Source organism: Chanodichthys erythropterus, chromosome 23 (genome assembly GCF_024489055.1).
Source record: "Chanodichthys erythropterus isolate Z2021 chromosome 23, ASM2448905v1, whole genome shotgun sequence".
Lineage (NCBI taxonomy): Eukaryota > Metazoa > Chordata > Actinopteri > Cypriniformes > Xenocyprididae > Chanodichthys > Chanodichthys erythropterus.
The window spans coordinates 30,010,055-30,037,752 of NC_090243.1; the positions used below are offsets into that span (position 1 = coordinate 30,010,055).

General features: G+C 41.6%; 1 protein-coding gene across 1 annotated transcript; it reads right to left on the reverse strand.

Moving 5' to 3' along the window:
* Positions 1–26,321, reverse strand: prtfdc1a (phosphoribosyl transferase domain containing 1a). Its single transcript, XM_067378014.1, has 9 exons — positions 26,274–26,321; positions 25,987–26,093; positions 24,768–24,951; positions 18,239–18,304; positions 6,722–6,739; positions 3,661–3,743; positions 2,487–2,533; positions 2,270–2,346; positions 1–48 (listed from the first exon to the last, which is right to left on the reverse strand). The coding sequence occupies exons 1-9, from the start codon at positions 26,319–26,321 to the stop codon at positions 1–3; spliced, it is 678 nt and encodes a 225-aa protein (XP_067234115.1).
* Positions 26,322–27,698: the final 1,377 nt, after the last annotated feature.

Here is a 27,698-nt window from a genome sequence, read left to right on the forward strand (position 1 = left end):
TCACACTTTATATTTCTGTTTCCCCGTCTCACTGATGACGCAGATGTGCTGTGAAGGGGAAGACATCGCTTACGTGAGTCAAGTGATAAATAAAGCAGAAAATAGAGCTGTAAAAGTAACACAGTAAAATGTTTGCTTCTGCTTGTCTGCAGTGTGACAGATAGATGTTTTCCATCACATTTACAGCTTCAGGAGGGGCTTGGACACATGATGTGTGAGGCTGATTAGAGTTTTCTAGGAAAGATGAATGCTGTGCTGCATGCCAGATTTCATTTGGATGTTCACCAAGTCCTGCTCCCTCAGTGATGACATTCATGCTGTAAGTTCAGATGACTGTGAGAATCATCTCTTATATAATACTGTATGATGATCTTTGAGGTGGGGAGGCCTTTTTTTGCAGCTGTAAACCTTTTCCAGTTCTTTTTTTTTTTTTTTTTTTACTGGCTATGATTTCAGGTTATTGGTTGTGCTTTATTTTATTTAACGTATTTGAATTTAGTCCTGGTTACTCCAAGGGGTAAAAGATTGTTGGTAAAGGCCATAACTGCACTATCTGAAATAATATAGAAAAAACATCTATAGTTGATGTTTTGCCATTGACAATTTTGGTAACACTTTACAATTAGGTCTCTTTTGTTAATATTAGCCTAAATTAAATCTGTTCATCATATAAGGCGATTGAGTCTCTTCAGAAAATTTGGACTAAACCATTCAATTCATATGGATTATTTTTACGATCTCTTTATGAACGTTTTGAAGCGTCAAAGTGAGTAGCTGTCTATGTTGGAGTTTGGGTTCCTTGCCGCTGTCGCCTTTGGTTTGCTTAGTTGTGGACACTTGACATTTGACTTGACATTTGATATTCAATGGTATTGAATACATTGAAACCACGTTGTTTAAATAGCAAATGCACTTGCACCCATCTGTTCTCCCATGGGCATGCTGGTCTGAAAACGAGGTGTGTTCAGGTGCATTGTTGGCGTGTTACTATTTTGAGGCGACTGAAAACGACTGCGCCATTGACCAACAAAAACCTGGTCAATGTCGCAGTATTTTTTATAGCGCGTTAGTATTATGTGCCTATAGGGGGGTGCACAACGCGCGTACACTCTGCTTGTTACACACACAGGGATGCGCATCAGCACACAAACATAAAAAAAATATTTTAAAATATATTTAAACTGACTTGTCAGGTTGCGGGTGTTTATGTTCCACCATGTAAATAGCAATCTGTCATGGTGCAAGTGCACCTGGCTTTTAAAGGGAATAAGAAGGAAGAGAATTGCACGTTATGCCCAAAACACACCCATCACTCATTAAGAGACTAGGTACAACCCTTATGGAACCTTCAGACCATGCACTTCAGACCCCTTGACTTTGAAACCTAACAAAAAGTACAAAAAATGTACAATCGCTAGGCATGGTATCATGGTAGTACAACAAGAATGAACAACAATAGAACAATATATGCCATAATTATTTTTCTGTCTTAAGTGTCATATTTTTTTTCTTTCTGCTTTTTAACAAATCAGCAGTCACTACTGAAGGGATTGTTGTTCATTCTTGTTGTACTACCATGATACCATGCCTAGCGATTGTACATTTTTTGTACTTTTTGTTAGGTTTCAAAGTCAAGGGGTCTGAAGTGCATGGTCTGAAGGTTCCATAAGGGTTGTACCTAGTCTCTTAATGAGTCATGGGTGTGTTTTGGGCATAACGTGCAATTCTCTTCCCTTCTTATTCCCTTTAAAAGCCAGGTGCACTTGCACCATGACAGATTGCTATTTACATGGTGGAACATAATAATATATAATAATAATAATAATATACATAATATTTAAAAAAAAAAATTATGTTTGTGTGCTGATGCGCATCCCTGTGTGTGTAACAAGCAGAGTGTACGCGCGTTGTGCACCCCCCTATAGGCACATAATACTAACGCGCTATAAAAAATACTGCGACATTGACTTTAGACCAGGTTTTTGTTGGTCAATGGCGCAATCGTTTTCAGTTGCCTCAAAATAGCAACACGCTAACAATGCACCTGAACACACCTCGTTTTCAGACCAGCATGCCCATGGGAGAACAGATGGGCGCGAGTGCATTTGCTATTTAAACAACGTGGTGCTGGATGTGAAAATTATAACTGCATCGGGCTGAAACCAGCAAAAAACACTTGCGTCACACCTGGTGTTTGATAGGGCCCAAAGTCTCTCATTGTTTCATCTTCAAAAGGTCATGGAATTTAAAATTATTGACATGATCTTACATTGAGGTCCCTGAAGTACTCATTGTAGTCCAGAGCGTAACCCACCACAAAACGATTGGGAATGACAAACCCAACATCTGCAGAGAAACACAAATAATCAGATAACACAAATCACAGCCGTGTTCAGGTAATCACTCCATCCCCTGTATGATATTGAGATTCATTATGGCCCATTTCTGCAGGGCAGAAGTGTGATTGAGCACCCTTGAGCACTCACAGTCAGGGAGCTCTGCTGCCCCATGAGGAACCCTCTTCACCAGCAGCCTGAGTGAAGAGACACAGGAACACATTAACATTGCTGACAAAACACCCTTAACCTCCATTAGATCAAAACTATGAAAATGCTGAGATCTGCCCCTCTTAGACAGCTTGATTTCATCTCAGGTCACACATCCTCTTACATTAGATTTGTTTCCATCCAACTATTTTTATGTGAATTTTGGGATATCTCCAGGGCCACCAAAAGCGGACGGAATACTGAATATTGCTGGTGTTGCAGGGCTTGAATTTGGCCGCGGGACACCCAAAGTGTGCACACATAAAGCTGCCTCTCAGTCATTTTTGCTTATTGCGCTTAAACAGTCAAATACACACAAAATAATGTCAAAATGCCAGTCTCAGTGAGTATTCATGTAAACACAGTCAGTTATGTTGTAAGTGAACGTAAACAGGATCCGTGCATGAGGTCTTAGGCCGTGTGTCCACCAGAGCGTTTTTAGCCAGCTGAAAACGCTAGGCGCTCTGCTTAAAACGCCCGTCTTTGAGCGCTTGAGAGCTCTTCTGCAGCGTAGCGTTTTTTTCCGTTGAGACGCGCTATGATACGGAATATCCGCGTCACTGTTACTTTTAACTGATTTTGCAGGTAATTTGTTTCAGGCTAAAAATGTTCACACAATGTGGAATTACTTGCTAATACTTGTTCGGAGACCAGAAATATTAATTTCTCATACATTTTGTTTCTGTTTGTTAATGTCGTTGTATAGCAAGAATGTGACAGTTGGTCGGAGTTGTATTTGTCCCGCCCCTCCTCCACTCTGATTGGTCGGCTGGCTAAAAAGAGACAGTGATGAGTGCAGCGTTTTACTCAAAGTTGAACATTCTTCAACTCGAGGCGACCAGTAAAAAACACCCAGCTCTCAGCGCTTGAGCGTGAAAAAGATGCTCAGCGCCTTGTTACGCTCTCGCCGTTTAAAAAACGCGGCATTACCATTGAAAACAATTGAAAAAGTACGCTAGCAGCTGCAAAAAACGCTCTGGTGGACACACGGCCTTAAAGTGACAGCAGCCTAATATACCGACTGGCAAATTATGAGATAATATAAATCTTATCTATATCTTTCCAACTCTGGATGGAAACATAGCTATTGCCTTAATGTGGTTCCCCTTCTTACCCTGCAACTTTAACCATTTTGGGCTGGAAAGTCTCCACGTGCTGTAGAAGGGCTCTCATTGTCTTTCCTGTGTCCACTATTGCCTGTGAGGAAATGAATATGTATAAGATTTCAATGAAATGGAGATATAGTGCAGTCATTCAAATTTTTCTTCCTGTAGAGCAGGGATGGACAACTCCGGTCCTGGAGGGCCAGTGTCCAGCAGAGTTTAGCTCCAACCCTAATCAAACACACCTGAACCAGCTAATCAAGGTCTTTAGGATTAGTAGAAAGCTATAGGCAAGTGAGTTTTTATCAGGGATGGAGATAAACTCTGCAGGACACTGGCCCTCCAGGACCGTTGTCCATCCCTGCTGTAGAGTTTCGCAGGTGCAGATTCCATGTGGATTTGTTTGGTTCAAAATATTCTACATATGGAGCAATTTTGCAAGGCATAAAAATATCATTCTTCATATCAAGAACACAAGAAAAACACACAACTGATTTCAAAAGAGTTTGATTTTAGTATGTTACTAAGCTAACAATGCATACACAAATTGTTTAAAAAATATGAGATTTTTTTTAATGTTTTTGAAAGAAGTCTCTTATGTTCACCAAGGCTGCATTAACTAGATGATACATACAGGTGCAGGTTGAATAACTAATTTGCAGCATCATTATTCCAGTCTTCAGTGTCACATGAGCCTTCAGAAATCATTCTAATATTCTGATTTGCTGCTCGAACATTTCTTATTATTATCAATGTTGAACATCTGGATTTTTTTTTTTTTTTTTTTTCTGGAAACATACTTTTTTCAGGATTTATTTCAAATAGAAATCTTTTGTAACATTACAAATGTCTTCACTGTCACTTTTGTTCAATTTAATGGATCCTTGCTAGAATAAACGTATAATCTTTTTTAAAAAGCGTACACTTTTGAAGGGTAGTGTACATAGCACATATACAGTGCTCAGCGTAAATGAGTACACCCCCTTTGAAAAGTAACATTTTAAACAGTATCTCAGTGAACACAAAAACAATTTCCAAAATGTTGACAAGACTAAGTTTGATATAACATCTGTTTAACTTATAACATGAAAGTAAGATTAATAATATAACTTAGATTACACATTTTTCAGTTTTACTCAAATTGGGGTGCAAAAATGAGTACACCCCACAACAAAAACTACTACATCTAGTATTCTGTATGGCCTCCATGATTTTTAATGACAACACCAAGTCTTCTAGGCATGGAATGAACAAGTTGGCGACATTTTGCAACAACTATCTTTTTTCAGGATAGATTTGATGCTCAACTTGTCTCTTCAGAATTCCCCATAGGTGTTCAATTGGGTTCAGATCAGGAGCCACTGAATCACTTTCACCCTGTTCTTCTTCTGAAATCCAACAGTGGCCTTAGATGTGTGTTTAGGATCATTGCCATGTTTGGAAAATCCATGACGACAAGAGCACGGAGTGATGGTAGCATCTTCTCTTTCAGTATAGAGCTGTACATCTGTGAATTCATGATGCCATCAATGAAACGACACCAGCAGCACTCATGCAGCCCCACATAAGGACACTGACACCACCATGTTTCACTGTAGACACCATACATTTTTCTTTGTATTCCTCACCTTTGCGACGCCATACAGTTTTGAAGCCATCAGTTCCAAAAACATTTATCTTGGTCTCATCACTCCAGAGTATAGAGTCCCAGTAGTCTTCATCTTTGTCAGCATGGGCCCTGGCAAACTCTAGGTGGGCTTTTTTGTGCCTGGGCTTTAGGAGAGGCTTCTTTCATGGACGGCACCCATGCATGCCATTCCTCTGCAATGTACACCGTATTGTGTCACTGGAAATAGTCACCCCAGTTTGGCTTTCTACTTCTTTAGATAACTGCAGTGAACTTGCATACCGATTTTCTTCAACACTTCTCATCAGAAGATGCTCCTGTCGAGGTGTTAACTTCCATGGATGACCTGGACATCTCTGTGAGATGGTTGCAGTTCCAACTTTTTTACATTTTTGTACCACTTTTGCTATTGTATTCTGAAGTAAAGCTTTCCTGATCTTCTTGTAGACTTCACCTTTCTGGTGTAATTATTTTCTTTCTCAGGTCTTGTGACATTTTTCTCTTCCATGTGGTGCCATTGCTGACAGCATGAAATGGGAAGGGGTTTTAACTCACTTTTATAGTCAACTGTCTGCTGGACACCTGTGTAATGAATAATTAGACTCACCTGTGGTTGAATTCTTGTTAAATTAGACATTTGTAGTCTAAAATTTAGACTTTCAGTGAGGTGTACTCATTTTTGCATCACCCTAATTTGAGTAAAACTGAAAAGTTTGTTCTCTCAGTTATATTATTAACCTTACTTTCATGTTATAAGTTAAAACTCATTCAAACTCATTTACTCATGTACTCATTTACGCTGAGCACTGTATGATAAAAAAACAAAATCTATTTCAAGGTTGAACTATGTTTACAATACTTTAATTTTCATTACTTCTACAAAATTTACATTGTCTTCTATGTTTCACTAAGCTCATTGCAATGTATTATAGGATTGCCTCACAGGCTGCTATAGAATTTGCTGCTTGCTGTTTAGCATAGCCTTGGAGTGCAGCTATGATGCGTGAAATTCTGTCTAGGTACAAGACTTTCATTGAGAGTTTGGTAACATTAAAAGAAAAAAAAAAACTTCCCTTCAAAGTTATGGAAATAATGATCTACAGCACTGTTATTCAATGCAGCAGCACATGGAGTGATCTACATGGGTGATTTCATTGGAAAATGTCTGATGTGAAATCTGATCTGAAAGGAAAATACCTTTCTACTCTATTGTTTTCCAGACAAATCCCAGACTACCATGTGCCATGGGAATTGTTCATAACAAACTTTGTTTGCTTCTTTCTTTCTTGCATTTCATTTCGTTTAGCTTATTGTGTGATTTTGTTTTTCATGATTATTTTTTCTGTTCTTTTAAAAATATATTTGCAATTCTTCTGTTTTGTAATAACATAAAATGAATGTGTCTGCATACTTTGCAAAACCCACTGTGAAAAATACAATCTTACCTCCACAATCAAGACATTCTGTGTGGCATGTGAGAGGGAGGGAAAAAAAAAATAAAAAAACAGAGAGAATGTCAGAATTTAGCAAATCCAACAGATTTAAAACAACATCCAGAAACAGCAGAATCAACGAGATAATCTGCATGTTATCATCATAGAAAACACACTCTGTGATTCTTTTATGATATATTTGAAGTAGATCTGATACTAGAGCTACCTCATTATATGGCAAATACTTTCATTTAGGGAAGGTTTTATGAAAGGTTACTCATGAGTTCATGAGTAAAGAAAGATCATAGATTAGTCCAACCGCAGAATACCACATTAACAGTTTAATGTACTGTAGTCCTATTTTGGGTAATTTATTCCTATTCTGAGTAATCTTTTTTCCTATCATAAAAACTTCATGGATCATTTAATTCCTTAAAACATACACCGCATCTGCTATACACTACCATTCAAAAGTTTGGGGCTGGTAAGATTGTTTTTGAAAAAAGTCTCTTATTCTCAACAAGGCTGCCTTTATTTGAAGAAAAAAATTATTATATATGTTAAATATTATTCTAAAGTAAAATATCTGTTTTCTATTTGTATATATTTTAAAGTGTAATTTATTCTTGTGATGGCAAAGCTGAATTTTCAGCATTATTACAGCAGTCTTCAGTGTCACGATCCTTCAGAAATCATTCATAATATGCTGATTTGCTGCTCAAGAAGAATTTTTTATTATTGTCAATGTTGAAAACATTTGTGCTGCTTAATATTTTTTGTGGAAACCATAGTTATTTTTATTTATTTTTTTATTATTTTTGCAGGATTTTTTTGATGAAAAGAACATTCAAAAGAACGTCTCGGTTACGTATGTAACCCTCGTTCCCTGAGGGAGGGAACGGAGACGTACGTCAGTAGTGACCGACGAATTGGGATATCGCTAGAGAGCCCCTATCAGCTTCGAGAGAACTAAAACAAGCCAATGGAATTGGCGTGCGATATTTGCATAATGCGCACCTCCCCTAACAGGTGGATATAAAAAGGGGGGCAGATGCAATCGCACTCTGTTTTTCGCTGAGGAGACAACCGGTGTCCGCACTGCAGCGAGGGTACAGAAACTGTGGCGACGGGACGTACGTCTCCGTTCCCTACTCAGGGAACGAGGGTTACATACGTAACCGAGACGTTCCCTTTCAGTCGGTCACGTTCGACGTACGTCAGTAGTGACCGACGAATTGGGATCCCAACTAAAACGCCACAGTTACGAAACCCCTTCCAGTGCCCAGCGCAGGCTCTAGCCGCCCGTCGCACCAAGGGGACGGAGAAGGGGGCGAGCTTACGCTCGGGAAGTCTACTGCTGTTCCGATATACCCACTAAGTAAACTAGACTACACTGGGGAAGCGAACCCGTAAGGAACGCTGCGGAACCACTACCTACCCAGAGGGAAGGAATTTACATGGAAAACATATGGACTGGCCCGCAGGGCAGAACGCATATGAGTCCCTGGGATGGCTCCACCTGAGTAGGGGGAGACTCATCTGACAGGAGAAAGCAGAAGCTCTGCTAAGGGAAAGACACGGGCTCACCGTAGGGAGTAACCGTGGACAATACACATATGGAATCACTCACGTAGAGGGATTGCAACATATGGAACCCAACCAACAGACAACATCGAAGATGGATGTTGGTCTGGCATCAGACACTCCGCAATGCCCGAGCCGAAGGTGGAGGTGGAGGAACTCGACAGGGTTCACCGAACGGGGAACACGACTGGAGTCAACAGATGCACATATCCTGCCCAGGGGGCGGGAGTGGCATTGCAAGCCGACACGAGCACAGGTTCAACGCGTCTACCGGCTGGTGGAAGCGAGTACACGGGAAGAACCAGCTAACACGTAAGCTAAAAACCCTAGCAAACGTGTTGGGTGTCGCCCAGCCCACAGCTCTACAATCTGTCAGCGAGGCGCCATGAGCCAGCGCCCAGGAAGAGGCCACTCAGGTGGAGTGGGCTCTCAACCCGAACGGGCAAGGCACGCCCTGGGAACATAAGCCAGGGCGATGGCATCCACTAACCAGTGGGCCATCCTCTGCTTGGAGACAGCCTTTCCCTTCTGCTGGTCTCCGTAACAGACAAAGAGCTGATCTGAGGTCCTAAGCTTCAAGTTCTATCCACGTAAACACGCAGGGCGTGAACTGGAAAGAGCGAAGCTAGGGCTGGGTCTGCCTCCTCCGAAGGCAGCGCTTGCAGGTTCACTACCTGATCTCTGAAGGGAGTGGTAGGAACCTTGGGCACATATCCAGGCCGGGGTCTCAGGAAGACGTGAGAATCCCCAGGCCCAAATTCCAGGCACGATTCGTCGACCGAAAATGCGTGCAGGTCCCCTACCCTCTTAACATGAGGCCAATACAACCAGGAGGACGGTCTAAGAGACAGTACTTTTAACTCGATTAATTGCAAGGCTCAAGGGAAGACGCCGAAGTTAGCTAAGAACTAAGGTGAGATCCCTAGAGGGTAAGGAGGGTGGGCAAGGAGGAATCAGTCCCCTCGCCCCCCTCAGGAACCTGATGGTCAGACCGTGTTTCCCCAGGGCTTGCCATCAACTGCATGGAGATGTGCAGCGAAGCGGCAACATACACCTTGAGGGTGGAGGGAGGCAGCCTTCGCTCCAAGCCCTCTTGCAGGAAGGAAAGCACAGATCTGACCGAGCATGATCGGGGGTCCTCTCGTCTTGCGAGAGGAGCACCATTCAACGAATAGGTTCGACTTCAACGCATAGAGGCTCCTCGTGAAGGAGCTCTAGCGGAAGTGATGGTGTCTACGACCGCCTGCGGGAGATCACCCAGAACCTCCGCATCCCGTCCAGGGACCACACGTGGAGGTTCCACAGGTCGGGACGCGGGTGCCATAGGAAGCCCCATCTCTGAGTCAGGAGGTCCTTCCTCAGAGGAATCGGCCAAGGAGGGGCTGTCGTGAGGAGCATTAGGTCCGAAACCCGGGTCCGAGTGACCAATATGGAGCCACTAACAAGACCTGCTCCTCATCCTCCCTGACCTAGCACAGGAGCTGTGCGAGAAGGCTCACTGGGGAAAACGCATATTGCGTAGGCCCCGGGGCCAGCTGAGTGCCAGGGTATCCGTGCCGAGCGACTCGCCGGTCAGGAAAACCACTGGCCGAGGGCAGTTCCTGGGGAGGCAACAGGACTACCTGGGCCTCGCCGAAGTAGTGCCAGATCAGCTGGACCGCCTGGGGATGGAGCCGCCACTTGCCCGCAAGTGGAGGCTGCCGTAAGAGCTCGTAGGCTGCACGGTTAAGCACACCTGGGACATGAGTGGCTCTGAAGCGACCTCAGATGCTTCTGACTCCATAGCAAGAGATGGCAGGCGAGTTGCGATATGCGACGGGAGCGTAGACCAGCCTGATGGTTGATGTACGCAACGGCCGCCGTGCTTGTCCGAGCGGACCAGTACATGCTTGTCTGACAGCAGCTCCTTGAAGCGGTCCAGTGCAAGACATACTGCTAGCAACTCGAGGCAATTGATATGCCAATGCAGTCGAGGCCCCGTCCAAGACCCGAACCGCATGCCCGTTGTACATGGCCCCCCATCCGGTGGTAGAGGCATCTGTGTGGACCACAGCGTCCAAGGGGTACTCCCGCCCGCAGGAACAAAGGGTCCGACCACCGGATGAGGGTAGGGCGGCAGCTCCGTGTCACGAGGACACTGAGCGTGCTGCGCTGCCATGGCCATCTCGGGACCCAGTCGCGGAGCCGGTGTTGAAGCGGCCTCATATGGAGCAACCTGAGCGGCGAAACGCGGCTGCAGATGCCACATGCCCCAGGAGCCTCTGAAGTCTTTCAGTGGGGCCGCCCTCCTGCGCTTGAGCGAACTCAGGCAGTTCAACACCGACTGGACGCGCTCCTCAGAGAGGCGCACAATCCAGGCGACCGAGTCTAGCTCGAGACTGAGAAAAGAGATCCTCTGCCCGGGGGCGAGTTTGCTCTTGTCCCAGCTGACCCAAAGACCCAACCGGCTGAGGTGAGCTAAACCATCTCCCTGTGTACGCACAACTGCTTCGCGAGCTGGCCAGGAACAACCAGTCGTCGAGGCAGTCGAGAATGCGAACGCCCTGTTCCTTGAGGGGAACAATGGCCACCTCCGCAACCGTGTAAGGCGTGGAGCGACAGGGCCAGCCCGAAGGGTAGGAGTTTGTACTGACATGCTCGACCCGAGCGCAGAATCGAGACATGAAAGTATGCATCCTTCAGGTCGAATGCTGCAAACCAAACCCCGGGACGGACGCACTCGAAAATGCGCTTTCTGCATGAGCACCTTAAACGGCAGCCTGAAGGTACCGGTTCAAGACGCGCAGATCCAGGATTGGCCATAGCCCACCGCCCTTTAGGGTACAATGAAGTAGGGCTGAACCTGACTTCAAATCGGCTGGAGGGACCGGCTCGATTGTATCCCTCGCCAGGAGGACAGCAATCTCCACTCGGAGAACAGGTGCAATGTCCAACGACACCTAAGTGAAGTGGACACCCCTGGACGCCGGAGGACACCGGGCGAAATGAATCGCATAGCCGAGTCTGATAGTACGCATGAGCCAGCGGAACGGGCTGGGGGCACTAACCAGGCCTCCAGACACCGAGCCAGCAGAACCAAACGCACCACAGACGTACCGGGGGTGGGGCAGCGAACCAGAGTACGGGGACCCGACTCGGCGGCGTGGTAGCGGCCCAGAGTGTGATCAGACTCTGCGAGGTAGCAGTGCGTATGGGAGACGGCACACGGGGCGCGGCCTGCACCAACACACTGACACCTGCTGGCGAGGTGAGAGGGGGCTGGGAGTAGCAACGCGGGGCGCTGCACATCGCCAGCCACACTCTTGGGACGTAGAGGATCGGAAAACAGTTCTAGTGGGTACCGCTGGACTCCGGAGAGCCAGCGGCGGAACAGACCAATTCTCCACCCGGCCCCTCCTCCGGGGAGAAAGAACCGTTTACGTCAGCTCCAGGTCGCCATATCTCCAGGATCGTCTCCCGCTAGTCAGGTGACTGCGGGTTGAGCGGGTTGGGTTCAAGGCCAGTTTGTGAGATGAGCGCATCGAGAAAGCACACTTTGACGACGGCACATCCCAGCAAGACTCGCCAGGGGTGTTTCTGGACCACCATGGTGGACATTGTCTGGCCAGGGGCCTGCGCTTTGATTTGCATCCTGCGTAGCTCAACCCCGACTCAGAACTACCCACATGCAATGAGTGCTTTGACCTACTGCAGACTTGCCAGGGGCCAAGACTCATGCAGGGCAGAGGTGGTGTGCCCGTAGCACTGCCACCCCACCCTAGGGGGTAGTGAGAGAAAAACTTGTAGTGCAGATTATGACCCTCTTGGCGTTCCATATTAACGCCAAAAAAGGCCACAAACTGCCAAGTTTTTTCATGCACATCCGGGCTAAGCCAGGGGCGCGGCAAGGCGAGTACGCGTCGCACGACACCCCCGGGGGCCCGGGAAAGCATGGTTGCCAAGTCTGAATCCGATTCGGCATGAGCACGCCACAACCGTGGGACGCTCAGCCTCATCTTCATGTTCAGAGCCCAACAATACTCTCTCCAATGTAGCAGTCGACATCTGATCCTCTGCTGGAGCCCTGACTAAGATGTTAGGTCCTCCATATTTATTTTAAGGAGGACCAGCAACACATGCAGAAGCTACCAGCCATGTTGGACAGTGAACGTGGCCGCACAACTGGACGACACACGGCACCCTGGGCACCGACGTGGCCATGTATCTAAACATGATCCACCCACGAACATAGTCACAACATGTTTGCGATGCACTAGAGGAGTGGGGGGCCCACGGAGAATGAGTCGGCGGGTATTGCCCCACTGTGATCCTCTGGTCACCCAGGCTTATTAACCAAAGTAGCACTTTTCTGATTCAGAAAAATAACTAGATCGGGGAATAAGTGAGGGGACTCCACCTCATTAAAGGCAGCCGAGTCTCGACCGTGCATCTAGAGCGCCAGACAGCGCGCAGGGTTGCCGTGGCAACGCGCGCTGTCAGCCGGCAATTCGACGGCACACGGCGCGCTGAGCGCTCAAGCCCTTACGAGAAAGGCGAGCAAACAACGCGCCGACGTGGACATATTTCATAAGAAAATATGACCACCCACAAACACAGTCTCAGCACGCTAAGCAGACATGAGAGAAAGTGATCGTGGCCGTCAGAGAGGATAGGAAACGACCGCCTCCAGAAACGCACAGACAGAATGACATCTTGAAAAAGACGCAGTGTCTGTCTGTGAAGCTCTTTTAGAAGGGGAAACTTCAGCTCTTTTGTGTCGAGACACACAGGGAGCGTCACGACGTGTTTAGAAAAACACAGGAGGAACCAGACCAAATCGCAGACCAACCAGTGGAATTACAGCGGAACGCTGGGAAAACATTGGATGTTTCCACCCGGCTCACTCCAACTCGCGACCTCGCTGCAGGCGTCGTCACACCAACACAAGCGCCGAAACTTCTTCAGAGGCTTGAAGTTCAAACAGCCGCAGGACACCAGGTAGGCTCCGAAGCGAAAGACAGAGTGCGATTGCATCTGCCCCCCTTTTTATATCCACCTGTTAGGGGAGGTGCGCATTATGCAAATATCGCACGCCAATTCCATTGGCTTGTTTTAGTTCTCTCGAAGCTGATAGGGGCTCTCTAGCGATATCCCAATTCGTCGGTCACTACTGACGTACGTCGAACGTGACCGACTGAAAGGGAACAACATTTATTTGATAGTATTTGTAGATTAGTAGTAGATTTGAAATCTTACTGACCCCAAACTTTTAATCGGTGGTGTAAATTAATTCTCGACAAGCTATAGAAATGACAGATGAAAGATTACCGGTAATGAATATAATCAATAACATTCATTTGCTCACTATAGAGAGGTGCCTGATGGCTCTATATCGGACACACCTGTAATACAAACCTCATTTCCAGAAAAGTTGGGATGTTTTGTGAAATGCAATAAAATCAAGAATCTGTGATATTTTCATTCTCTTTAACCTTTATTTAATTGAAAAAATTACAAAGAAAAGATTTCCAATGTTTTCAATGGCCAAATTAATTGAATTTAGTAAATATAAACTAATTTTGATTTTGATGGCTGCAACACAATCCAAAAAAGTTGGGACAGAGGCACATTTACCACTGTGTCACATCACCTTTCCTTTTAATTACACTTTTTAATCATAAGGGAATTGAGGATTCTAATTGGTGAAGGTTTGCAAGCAAGATTTTTGTCCAATCTCGCTTGATACAAAACTTAACTGCCCAACACTCTGTGGTCATCATTGTCTGATTCCCCTTTTCTTGATGGACCATACATTTTCAATAGGAATCAAATCTAATGGCCAGTCTGTCACATCCACATGTGTCTATGAAAGGTCAGGTGTCACATGCAGAATATGAGACCTGACACTGTCTTGAATAACCATGGACTTCCAATGAAACATGTCATCCTGATGGCAGTATATTTCTCTGTATCCTATATGCCTCCACATCAATGGTATTTTCACACATATGAGTCACCCATGCCGTTTGCACTGATGCACCCATATACCATGACAAACGTTTTCTTTTGCACTTGTCGCCGATGAAAGTCTGGATGGTCCCTTTCATGTTTGGGACTATGAACTCTACATCCTTTTTTTCCCAAGAATCAAGCTTAATCGTGGACTCATCTGACCACAGCACACATTTCCGCTGTCTTTTGGACCATATGAGATGAGCTCAGGCCCAGAGAACTCACTGGCGTCTCTGCAAAGAATAGCTTTCTTCTTGTGCAACAGAGTTGCATTTCTTGATGCAGTGGCAGACTGGTTTTACATAGAACTCAAAAGCCTATATGGCTGTATTTAACGCATCAGCATGACAGTTTCTCAGACAGCGCCACCTGAGGGCTTAAAGGCCAGGCACATTCAACTGAGGTCTTCTGTCTTGACCTATGCTTACTGAGGTTTCTCTGGATTCCCTGAAGTTTTTTCACAATATTATGTATGGTAGATGGTGAAAATTCTTTGCAATTTTCCATTGACAAATGTGATTTTTGATTTGTCTGACAATTATCTCATGAAATTTGGCACAAAGTGATAAGCCACAATTCATCTTTGCTGGCAAAGACTGAGATGGTCCTTTTAAACCCAATCACGATAGCCTGACCAATTACCAACTCACCTGATAATTGTGTTTCAAAACAGTTTAACTTTGATATTCTATAAACTTTTCACTTTTATTATGGCTCTGTCCCAGCAATTTTGGACTGTATTGAAGCCATGAAAATAAAGATTTGTTTAAATGTACCAAATACATTTAAGTTGGTCAGTGAAAACATTGGAAATATTTTTTTGTACTTTTGTCAAATAAAGATTAAAGGGTTAGTTCGCCCAAATATGAAAATTCTGTTATTTATTACCTTTGTGTCGTTCCACATCTGTAAGACCTTCGTTCATCTCCGGAACACAAATTAAGATCTTTTTAATGAAGTCTGAGAGGTTTCTGTCTTTCCATAGAGATCCAATGCAACTATCACTTCAAGGTCCAGAAAGGTAGGAAAAAGACATCATTAAACTCAATTTTATGAAGCGACATGAGTGCTTTGTTTGTGCAAAAAACATAAAATTACCACTTTATTTACAAAATAATATTATCCAAAACGTGTTCATGCAACAGTGCCAGCTCTCGTGTGAACACAAAATGCATGCGCCGTGAAGCTCTTGTGAATGTGCGTTGCAGAGCAATAATTTGTAAATAACGTGGAAAATTGTGTTTTTTTTTTTTTTTTTGCACGAACAAAGCACTCACTTTAAACTGAGTTTAAGCCACTGGAGTCACATGGAGTACTTTAATTATGTATTTTCCTTTTCTGAAATTTGGAGTGGTAGTTGCTTTGGATCTCTATGGAGAGACAGAAACCTCTCAGACTGGCATCTGAAAGTATTAATTATCTTGCTGGCAATGGAGGCCTCAAGAGCCATCAGATTTTATCAAAAATACACTGACAGTGTAAATGAGTACACCCCCTTTGAAAAGTAAGATTTTAAACAATATCTCAATGAACACAAAAACAATTTCCAAAATGTTGACAAGACTAAGTTTTAAATAACATCTGTTTAACTTATAACATGAAAGTAAGATTAATAATATAACTTAGAGAAAATGTTCGGTTTTACTCAATAATGAGTACACCTCACTGAAAGTCTCTGGAGCAAAGCTAAATTTTAGACTACAAATGTCTAATTTAACAAGAATTCAACCACAGGTGAGTCTAATTATTCATTACACAGGTGTCCAGCAGACAGTTGACTATAAAAGGGTGTTAAAACCCCTTCCCATTTCATGCTGTCAGCAATGGCACCACATGGAAGAGAAAAATGTCACAAGACCTGAGAAAGAAAATAATTTCTTTACACCAGAAAGGTGAAGGTTACAAGAAGATCAGCAAAGCTTTACTTGTCAGTCAGAATACTGTAGCAAAAGTGGTACAAAAATTTAAAAAAAGATGGAACTGCAACCATCTCACAGAGATGTCCAGGTCATCCACGGAAGTTAACACCTCGACAGGAGCGTCTTCTGATGAGAAGGGTTGAAGAAAATCGGTATGCAAGTTCACTGCAGTTATCTAAAGAAGTAGAAAGCCAAACTAGGGTGACTATTTCCAGTGAAATAATATGCATGGGTGCCATCCACGAAAGAAGCCTTTCCTAAAGCCCAGGCACAAAAAAGCCCACCTAGAGTTTGCCAGGGCCCATGCTGACAAAGATGAAGACTACTGGGACTCTATACTCTGGAGTGATGAGACCAAGATAAATGTTTTTGGAACTGATGGCTTCAAAACTGTATGGCGTCGCAAAGGTGAGGAATACAAAGAAAAATACATGATGTCTACAGTGAAACATGGTGGTGTCAGTGTCATTATGTGGGGCTGCATGAGTGCTGCTGGTGTCGTTTCATTGATGGCATCATGAATTCACAGATGTACTGCTCTATACTGAAAGAGAAGATGCTACCATCACTCTGTGCCCTTGGTCGTCGTGCACTTTTCTAACATGACAATGATCCTAAGCACACATCTAAGGCCTCTGTTGGATTTCTGAAGAAGAACAGAGTGAAAGTGATTCAGTGGCTCCTGATCTGAACCCAATTGTACACCTATGGGAAATTCTGAAGAGACAAGTTGAGCATCACTCTCCATCCAGCATCCAGTCTCTAAAAGAGGTCATTCTTGAAGAATGGAAAAAGATAGTTGTTGCAAAATGTCGCCAACTTGTTTGTTCCATGCCTAGAAGACTTGGTGCTGTCATTAAAAATCATGGAGGCCATACAAAGTACTAGTTGTAGTAGTTTTTGTTGTGGGGTGTACTCATTTTTGCATCACCCTAATTTGAGTAAAACTGAAAAATGTGTAATCTAAGTTATATTATTAATCTTACTTTCATGTTTTAAATTAATAAGATGTTATATTAAACTTAGTCTTGTCAACATTTTGGAAATTGTTTTTGTAAAGGGGGTGTGCTCATTTACGCTGAGCACTGTGTCTTAATTTGTGTTCCGAAGATGAACAAAGGTCTTACGGGTGTGGAACGACACGAGGGTGAGTCATGTGATTTTTGGGAGAACTATACCCTTTAAAGAGAATGAACAAATCACAGATTCCTGATTTTATTGCATTTTACAAAATGTCAAACTTTTCTGGAAATGGGGTTTGTAAGTAAGAATTTATGTATTCTGTACCCAGACTAGGGAGTGAACAAAAGAATGACAAACCTGATGATTGTTCTTGTGGATTTGTAATAAGGAGGGCTGAATGATATTACACCATTCACCAAGGATACAGCCTCTGTCTCTTTGCAGAATGATAGAGGTGGGAATCTCTTTGCACTTTTGTGCACCAAAATGTCTCACTAATGGATAATAATGTTTAGGACTGATGGGGCCAAGAAAGGCACTTGGTGCTTGTAAAACCATGTTTTTGAGTTCTTGAACACTTTGACAGGTTTTATGGTGTCATGCTTGTGCTTGAAATATGTGTTCTGCACAGGATAGAACTGCTCTTATATTTATGGTTAAATTATGATTACCAGCATTTATCAGACCTAAAGATCCAGTCAGATTCTCATCTCCATATCTTAACTCTAATTTTTTAGAAGCCATTACTCCAGTCTTTATTGTCACACGATCCACCAGAAAACATAAAGAGAAAACTTTTTTTTGTTTGTTTTTTCAACAAACAAGTCTTGGTAGTTCAGAAATGTCTCAGTCTTATAAGGTGTCAGAACTCTGGAATACAATGATGTGGTTTGTTGTTTAAAAAAACTCAGACATATGAAAACAGCAGCTTTAGAAGCTGTATGTACTTTCTCATTAAACTTGCTAAGCCTAAATAGGCCTATTGTATGAGAAATAGTGTCTCAGTCACTAATAGGCTAATAAAGCCCATTTTCATGCATTCTTATGACTAATAAGAAAACATGCGCAATACCTTTCCTTTCAGCATGGAGAGGTCATCTGGTCCAATAATGTGCAGATCTTCAGTGGACTGGTCATTCTGTAAAAGACAGAGTAGAAAACACACAGACAGACGTTAAAAGCCCCCTGCTGTGGCCCTGCCAGCACATATGATCTTACAGTCTCTATGGACATGACACAATACTGTACACCCAACAGAAGCTGCTTTTGTTTGCTGAGACAGTTGGGTTGTGTCCTCTTCTCAGGGTCAAGTTGAACTTTTGTCAAGGGGTGAAGTGGCTCTTCTGTGCTTGAGAAGAACGTTCTGGGTTGGTTGTGTTCAGACAGGAGGCGGGTGCACTGGCTGATGGACTGGAGGCTCCTTAGGGGCCCATGAGTTACAGCAAAACACAGACTATGAAGACCCAACCATGACAGAACAACTTGACCTTTACTTTATCCTTAGAGTGGATTCTCTCTGTGTATTTCAATTACAGATAAATATATATTGTGATAAAAGCAGTTTTCACACTTGAAATAGTTAACCCTGGGTCATTCTAAACCCCGGATAAACGGAATCCCAGGTTATCTTCCTTCACGTTTCAAATTGTTCATAATTTGCAAGGGGTTAACAATTAATCCTGGGCATTCATAAACTGACATTTCACATTGTACATTCCTAAACCCTGGGTTAATGTTCATATTTGTGGTGTCAGTGTCATTGATTGAATAAAGGCAGCACGTGACCTGTTTACATAGCTCTAGCATTGCGCATCCTCGTATTGCCGATTGTACTATCGAGTTTATACCGAGTGGACAATTCGGGTTGTGAAGGTATGAGAATAAAACGGTCTCTTCTTCACTCAAATTGCTGCCTTTTCTGTCAGCATTTGATATTTTCCTCTCAAACGCTGAATTTACTTTTTTTTCCGTGACTGTTCAAAGTAGGCAAAAATGCATAGCTTACATGATGGGTTGTCTGTTGCTAAGCTTCTAGACATGCACGGCGCCAGAATTTTTTCACTACCGGTGCTAAAGGGGGACTAGACCAATATGTGGGGATGGTAAGAAAATAATCGACATTCATGACGTCAGAGTTGACGTGTTTTTGTAGGCCAACCCGGAAGTTAGCGGCGCATGGGTTCCCTCGATCGAAAGCCTATTAATTTTTCCCATAGACTTTTGAAAAATCGCATAAAATAAGCTTTGTGTTTAACAAAGGGTTATGACACTTACACGTTTTGTCTATCAAGATAATCTTTACAAGTTGACACAACATTTATACATTTTGAAGCCTAAATAAAGTCGTCAGATATAAAAAGCTAACAGTAGGCTATAAACGGACTACAGCACATCATGGTCGCGGATCAATGTTGTCACCAACAAGCTTCCTCAAACTGTATTTAAAAAAAAAACTTTATTTAAAAACATGCTCGCTGATTATGATCTGTGCTGTGTATGAATACTTATCCACTTTTTCATGAGCAATACTGTCTAAATGTCCTGTTTTTAATGATGACGTCTAAAGTCCCCACCAAAGGAAGTAGTCCCTTTTAGCAATTTGTTAGCAACCGCCGTTTTTAAGACACAGTAAAGGTTTAAAAAAATCACAAGCAGGTTATAACTGGTGTGTTTTATGTCATAGATCAAAACGTGAAAATATTTAGAGGCTTTGTTAACCACAGACCTTATTTCAGGCGATTTAGCAAAAACCCATTCAAAAAACCCATTGACTTCGGAGTGATGGAACCAGAAGCCCTAAAATGCTAACTCGCTTCTGGGTTTTGCCTACAAAAATGCTTCATTCCTTTACTCTTTTGTCAGCAAGGTCTCGAGACGCGTTTTTTTAAAAGTTGAACTGATTTTAACTTGAGCGCCGCGTTGTTAGAACGACGTCATGCACCTGTGGAGCAACAGCAGCAACAAACTACTCCTGCTCTCCCTTTGACCCCCTCAGTAGTGATGGGCAAATTAAGCCTCATGAAGCACTGAGGCTTTCCCCTCATTGTTTCGGGAAAAGATTCAATGCTTCGAGCAGTGTTGCCAACTAATTTTCAGGGGAAGTTGCTAAAGGCAGATCGTTTTGTTGCTAAAAGTTGCTAAATGACATTGCGACGTAATTGCGCCATGACGTCATTACGTAATCGCAACGCAAAACTACAGAGATATTATTTGAAATGCTAATTTAGATTTGTTTGTAAAAGAAATACACACACAGCATTTTTAAAATGAATACTGTTATGATCACCGTCTGTTCCTGTCAGTTCCCGGACTACATTACCCATAATCCTCTCTGCCAATCACCTGCACTCACTCCATCAATCACTATCACTAATCACCACACCCAGCTGCAGTACATTAACAGGACTATAAAGGACTCATACACACACCACCTCACCGCGAAGTCTTGATTCCTAGTGACAATTCTGTGCGTACCTTGTATCCTGTCTGCCTGTGTTTGATCTTGCCTGTTCCTGTGTATTGACCCGTTGCTGCCTGTCCTGACCCTTGTCTGTTATACTGTTCTGTGAATGATATCCACCTGCCTCGATCTACTGCCTGTGCCCTGACTACGATTCTGCCTAACCCTCTGCTGTACCTGTTTGCTCCTGATTTACCCTGCCTGTATGACCACGCTTACTTTTGTAATAAAAGCTTGCAAATGGATCTCCGCCTCAGTCCCGCTTCGTTACAAATACAAACAACACTTTTTCATGACCAGATTTATTTTTATTTTTAAATATAACATTGATATTGAACAGTTAAACACTTTTGAACAATTACATTTTATGTAGGCTATTTTCCTTTTAACCAGTGAAACTACCCATGAACTGAACAATTAAAGCCCTGTGGTATTTAATATGCTACCTAAATGATCGTGCCTTTTTGTGTAGCCCCACCCCCACTCGTTGTCTTCCGGTTTTTAGAGCTATTTCCACAGTGATCTTAAAGGTGCTAAAGAGGATCTTTTCGTCGACTGAGAAACCAAAGACTGTTAGTGAGTTTTTGAAATGAGCGCATGCGTAAGAACAACCCCCCCTCCTTCACAGCTCAGTCCAAGGGAACGCCTCCCTAAACTCGTGCACGAGTATTGGAACACAAGTGTTTACCTCCGGCATTCGCTGTGTCGTGTTAGTGGATTCATTATGTCGGACTCACCGCAGGTAACTCATAATCTGCACTTGTTACTCCTGTCTCCTGACAAAAACATTGCATGCGGCGCCTGTGGAGTGTGGAAAGTTACTGGAGCGCGCAGCTTTGATTAGAGTCACTTTCCAAAAGTTGCTAAAAGTTGCCAAATAAATGTTCACAATTGCTAAATTTGTTGCTAGGTGCTTTTTGGAAAAAAAAAAAAGTTGCTAGTGTAATCTGAAAAGTTGCTAAATCTAGCAACAAAATTGCTAAGTTGGGAACACTGAGTGTCGAAAACAGCGCCATCTGGTGTTTAGTAAAAAATAAAACAGCTAAAACCCTGTGAAGGAAGCTTCGTCGGATGAAGCGAGACAGCCGCCACCACACATTTCATTGATAGTTTCATGTTAAACAGGGGCTATTCAAATTACTATAGCATTCTAAACCCCTGATAAACGGAATCCTGGGTTATCTTTATTCACGTTTCACACTGCTCATACTATACCCGGGTTTGACAGTTAATCCTGGGAATTCATATACTACCGTTTCACACAGCACATTTTCCTAAACCCCAGGTTAAAGTCCTTATCTGCATATTTGCGGAGTCAGTGTCACAGACATCTAAATTACAAGTGTGAAACACTCCTTTACACGGGGTTAAAAGCGGTGTTTAGAACGACGATAAGCCTTAAAATGTAATAAAATACACATTTCATTACTGTAGCAGTACATTTGGATTTCTCTAACGTGGTGTAAAAAATGTCATTGTGTGGACATTTTCGTCAGTTTGATCAAATAATGAGTCAAGAACATGACGTTAAAATCTCTGATACTGTGCCTGACACTTAATAATACAGATTTTTACACACACACACACACACACACACACACACACACACACACACACACACACACACACACACACACACACACACACACACACACACACACACACACACATGTTTGTTTTTGTGAATTGTGGGGACTTTCCATAGACTTCAATGCATTTTACACTGAACAAACTGTACATTCTATCCCCCTACCCTGCCCCTACCCCTAAACCTAACCCTCACAGGAAACTGTGCAAACTTTTACTTTTTCACAAAAACTCATTCTATATGATTTATAAACCCATTTACATTGTGGGGACCGCTGGCTGGTCCCCACGATGTAGGTGAACTCAGGTTTATATTACATCATGGGGACATTTGGTCCCCACAATGTAATATAAACAAAAGCACACACACACACACACACACACACACACACACACACACACACACACACACACACACACACACACACACACACACACACACACACACACACACACACACAGAAGTAAATAATGATAAAAAATAATTTGTCTCAGCTCTGTCTACTGTACAGTTTGGCAATTGTAGATACAATGTAGCCTACAATGTTGTTCATCTGTGCATACTGTGCACAATATACATACAGTGAGTATTGCATACAGCAGAAATAGAGTATTACGGAAAGATGCTATTCTGAGAACATGCTTTCTGAATAACATGTACACGGTATTAGAGCGCCCTCTGCTGATTACAGCTGATGACTGCCACTTGAACTCATTTACAAAGCATTTACAAAAGATAATGGCAGAAGCTATTTGAACCAGATGCAATTTAGGCTACACTACTGGCAAATAGCAATATTTTGTTTGCACTAAGTGTATAATAATTAGATGCTGTTTGCAGCACTAAGTGTAATTAGTGTTAGATGCTCTTTATACTCTACTCAAATAGCCTACTCTTCGCACCTCAGTGTATTGTAGTACATTGTAAAACAGTATGCAATCACATATTCAGTTTATATTTGTTAAAATCATAAATAAACGTTGCCTTATTAGGACCTTACTTGTCTTTGTCCCTATAAAGTCCTCTCCTACACCTACTCCTACCCATAACCTCATTGAACCTGCTGATCAGTAAACGTGTGCTTTAAGGTCCAGGAAGGGACAGTTATATATGGTTATATATGGATAATACTTTGAAAGGCTATATGTTTGGCTGTATGCATACACTAGGATTTATGTATTATTCAGGCTTGAAAGGTTAGTTGACCCTAAAATGAAAATTCTGTCATCATTTACTCACCCTCATGCCAAATCCATAAGACTTTATTCACTTATATGTGAATAAAAGCCTAAATGAAATCTGTTCATCATATAAAGCAATCAAGTCTTTTCAGAAAATGTGGACTTAACTGCTCAATTCATGTGAATTATTTTTATGATGTCTTTATGAACTTTTTGAAGCGTCAAAGTGGTATTTGCGTAGCTCTCAATGGAGGGACAAAAATCGCTCAGACTTTATTAAAGGTGCCCTAGAATTAAAAATTGAATTTATCTTGGCATAGCTGAATAACAAGTGTTCAGTACATGGAAATGACATACAATGAGTCTCAAACACCGTTGTTTCCTCCTTCTTATGTAAATCTCATTTGTTTAAAAGACCTTCGTCGAACAGGTGAATCTCAACATAACACCGACTTTTACGTAACAGTCAGGATCATTAATATGTATGACCCCAATATTTGCATATGCCAGCTCATGTTTACACATTAGACAAGGGCAGAACGTCTGGATCTGTGCACAGCTGAATCATCAGACTAGGTAAGCAAGCAAGGACAACAGCGAAAAATGGCAGATGGAGCAATAATAACTGACATGATCCATGATATCATGATATTTTTAGTGATATTTGTAAATTGTCTTTCTAAATGTTTTGTTAGCATGTTGCTAATGTACTGTTAAATGTGGTTAAAGTTACCATCGTTTCTTACTGTATTCACGGAGACAAGAGTCATTATTTTAATTTTTAAACACTTGCAGTCTGTATAATTCATAAACACAACTTCATTCTTTATAAATCTCTCCAACAGTGTGTAATGTTAGCTTTAGCTACGGAGCATCAAACTCATTCAGAATCAAATGTAAACATTCAAATAAATACCATACTTACGTGATTAGACATGCTGCATGACGAACACTTTGTAAAGAACAATTTTGAGGGTTACATTAGCTGTGTGAACTTTGTTTATGCTGTTTAAAGCTAGCGCAAGCTCCGTGGGTGGGGAGCGTGAGCATTTAAAGGGGCCGCAGCCTAAATCGGCTCATATTTAATGATGCCCAAAAAAAAAAAAAAAAAAAAAAAAAATCTATGGGGTATTTTGAGCTGACACTTCACAGACACATTAAGGGGACACCTTAGACATATATTAATTCTTTTAAAAAGACATTCTATGACAATTTTCATTTTTGGGTCAACTAACCCTTAATATGATCTGCATGTGTCACGTCAAATCAACGCTAGAACACCACATCAAGTTTCACTGAAAAACATGATAGATCACTCTGCTATTAAACAGAAATAGATAGTGGCTATTATGCATATGATTTTTCTCCTCACCAGATAGCTCTTGAAGCGGATGAACTCTACTCTGGTGGTTAGTCTTCTGTTGGCGCTGCGACTCTGAGCTTTGATCGACTCCACCAGGTCAGAACAGAACTTGTATCCTCCCTTCAGAACACACAGAACCATCAAGTCATGATGTCCGATGTCTTCAAGGATGTCTCTGGCCAGACACTCAATCCTACAAATCACATTAGATCACAATGTCAGGAACTGTGTGTGTGAGGAGGTCATGTGATTCCATAAATTAGATTTAAGGGTCACATGAAGTTAATGTGCAAAGTTCAACCCAAATTTCTTTGGAATGTGATTTGGAGCTCAGAAAGCACACTATATATGTTTTTACATATAATCATATTCATTCACTCCATACAAATATCTGGGTTTAACTCCAATAGAGTTAAACCCAGATATTTAACAGCATTTAGCAACATTATTTATGGTTTTCAATGCAAAATGACAGACATATGTAAGTAAAAAAAACAAATTGTAATTAGAAGTAGTTTAAAATGACAATGAGATCTCATTAATTATTAATAGATTTTTCTCCTGAGAAAAAGATGCCAGTAATTTTAAAAATCTCAGTCAGAAAAGTTCTCACATTAATTTTATAGCTCTGTACTCTTACTGTATGACAACTATTTGTTTCTGTTTTCTATTTTATGAGAAACACTGGTAACACTTTACAATAAGGTTTCATTTGTCACCATTAGTAACTACTGTATAGTTAACAGGAACTAACCATGAACAATACTTCTACAGCATTTATTCATCTTAGTCAATTTACTAATACATTTTTTAAAATGCAAAGTTGTTTGTTAACACTTGTTAATGCACTGTGAACTAACATGAGCAAATGAGCAATTAGATTTTTACTAACGTTAACAATAAAAGATTAATGAATGCTTTAAAAATATATTGCTCATTGTTACTTAATGTTAACAAATGAGACCTTATTGTGAAGTGTTAACGAAACATCTGAGACAAAACTGATCCTAATAAAGCAACTGCAAATTCCATCAGGTTTCCTGAACAGTGTAAACAACCTGTGAGAAATTTAACAGTTTTTCAGGGAATAACTCTAAAACTATATATGTGTGAGATAAGAGACAAAGTAATAGAGCATGAGAGGGAATTAAATTTTACCCATTTTCATAATCCCTCCCATAGTTTTTAATTTACCGCAAATAATCTGTGTCCAGTAGAGTGTGTTTACCTGTTCATAATGACTCCATGAGGGATGTACACACACTCCAGATCACCCTGGTAATGCTCAGGATAATTAAACAGCTCCAAACTGTAACCTGACCAGCCATCTTTAATCTATATCAGCAATCAAAGAATAGAATATAAAACGGTTCATAGTAAGATTTACTGTAAGTACAAATGACAAGATGCAAAAAAAAAAAAAAAAACGACTTAAGAATGCAACATGATCAAGCTGTCTTGTCATTTCAATTGCAGTTGTAATGAATAAAATTGAATAAAATCAGGCATATTTACCACAACGCCTGGTTCTTTTCTCTGGTCAGCTGCCATGTCAGTGGTCATATGTGCGAGAGTGCATTAAACCGATACTTCCTGAGAGAGGACGAGATGTTTGTGCACCCACCCACTTTACATGACTGAACACAGTGGGATGTGTTTTACATGTTTTCATTATCAAAAGATGGCAATTCCTTTTTGATAGACGTGGATATCGACATAGTTTTGTTAAAAATATTTTGAATTTATGAATGGTGTTTTGTTCTTTCACATGAGTCACATTAGATGTTTAACTCAAGTCATGTTGCTCATAACTGGAGAACGGATACATTCAGCACAACAGAATCTCATTCACGATAGACTTATTGCTCCTCTGAATTTGGACACACAGATAATTTTAACAAATAACTGTCAGCGAGTCTAAGTTATATTGTTTGTACAATATAGAATAACTCAAAACAACATCAATGACTAGTTTCACAATGATTTTTCAATAATTACTGTATTCTGCAAGAGAAAAATGTAGGTTCAAAAACATTCAAAAGTTCAAGTTTTATTATTATTAATACTTTTATTCAGCAGATTCTGGTTCCATTAGATTCTATCTTTTATTTTCTTTTTTAAAAGTTGCTGCATTTAGATAATTGTTTCCTCCTGCTTCCCTGGATCCCTTTTTACAACTGATAATAATAAGAAATGCTTCTTGAGCACCAAATCAGCATATTAAAATGATTTCTGAAGGATCATGTGACACTGAAGACTTTAGAATTCAGCTTTGACATAAAATAAATTAAAATCTAAACCAGATTAAAATAGAAAACAGTTATTTTAAATTCACTTTTATAAGTTGTTTGAACACAGATGTGTGTCCACAGTGTGTGTAAACAACCAGCCTATGATGGTAAAAATCCACCCACTCCTTTTTTATAATCCCCATAAACATTCTCTTCAAACGCACAGTTCCAGATTTTTCCCCAACTCTAAATTTATTCGCTAACCATCCAGAAACATCCAGTTTCATTCTAAAAGTTGTAACTTCTTCCTGAGTCTCTCCATCAGTGTCGACTCCGGTTTGAACAATGTAAGGCTGAACACAGTTACTGACAATCCTCATTTTGGCTGCGTGAGATTCTCCAGCTTTGTTGTTGTTGAGCTGTTAAAGCTCCGCCCTCTTTTGGAAAGCGGTCGGGAGAAGCAGCTCATTTGCATTTAAAGGGACACACACAAAAAGTGAGTTTTTGCTCACACCTAAATAGGGGCAAATTTATAATAAATGATCTGTGGAGTATTTTGAGCTGAATCTTCACAGACACATTCTGGGGACACCAGAGACTTATATTACATCTTGTGAAAATGTAATGTTAATATTTCTATTTTTAATGTATTTTTGATCAAATGAATGCAGCCTTTGTGAGCATAGTTTTAATAAAATATTAAGATATT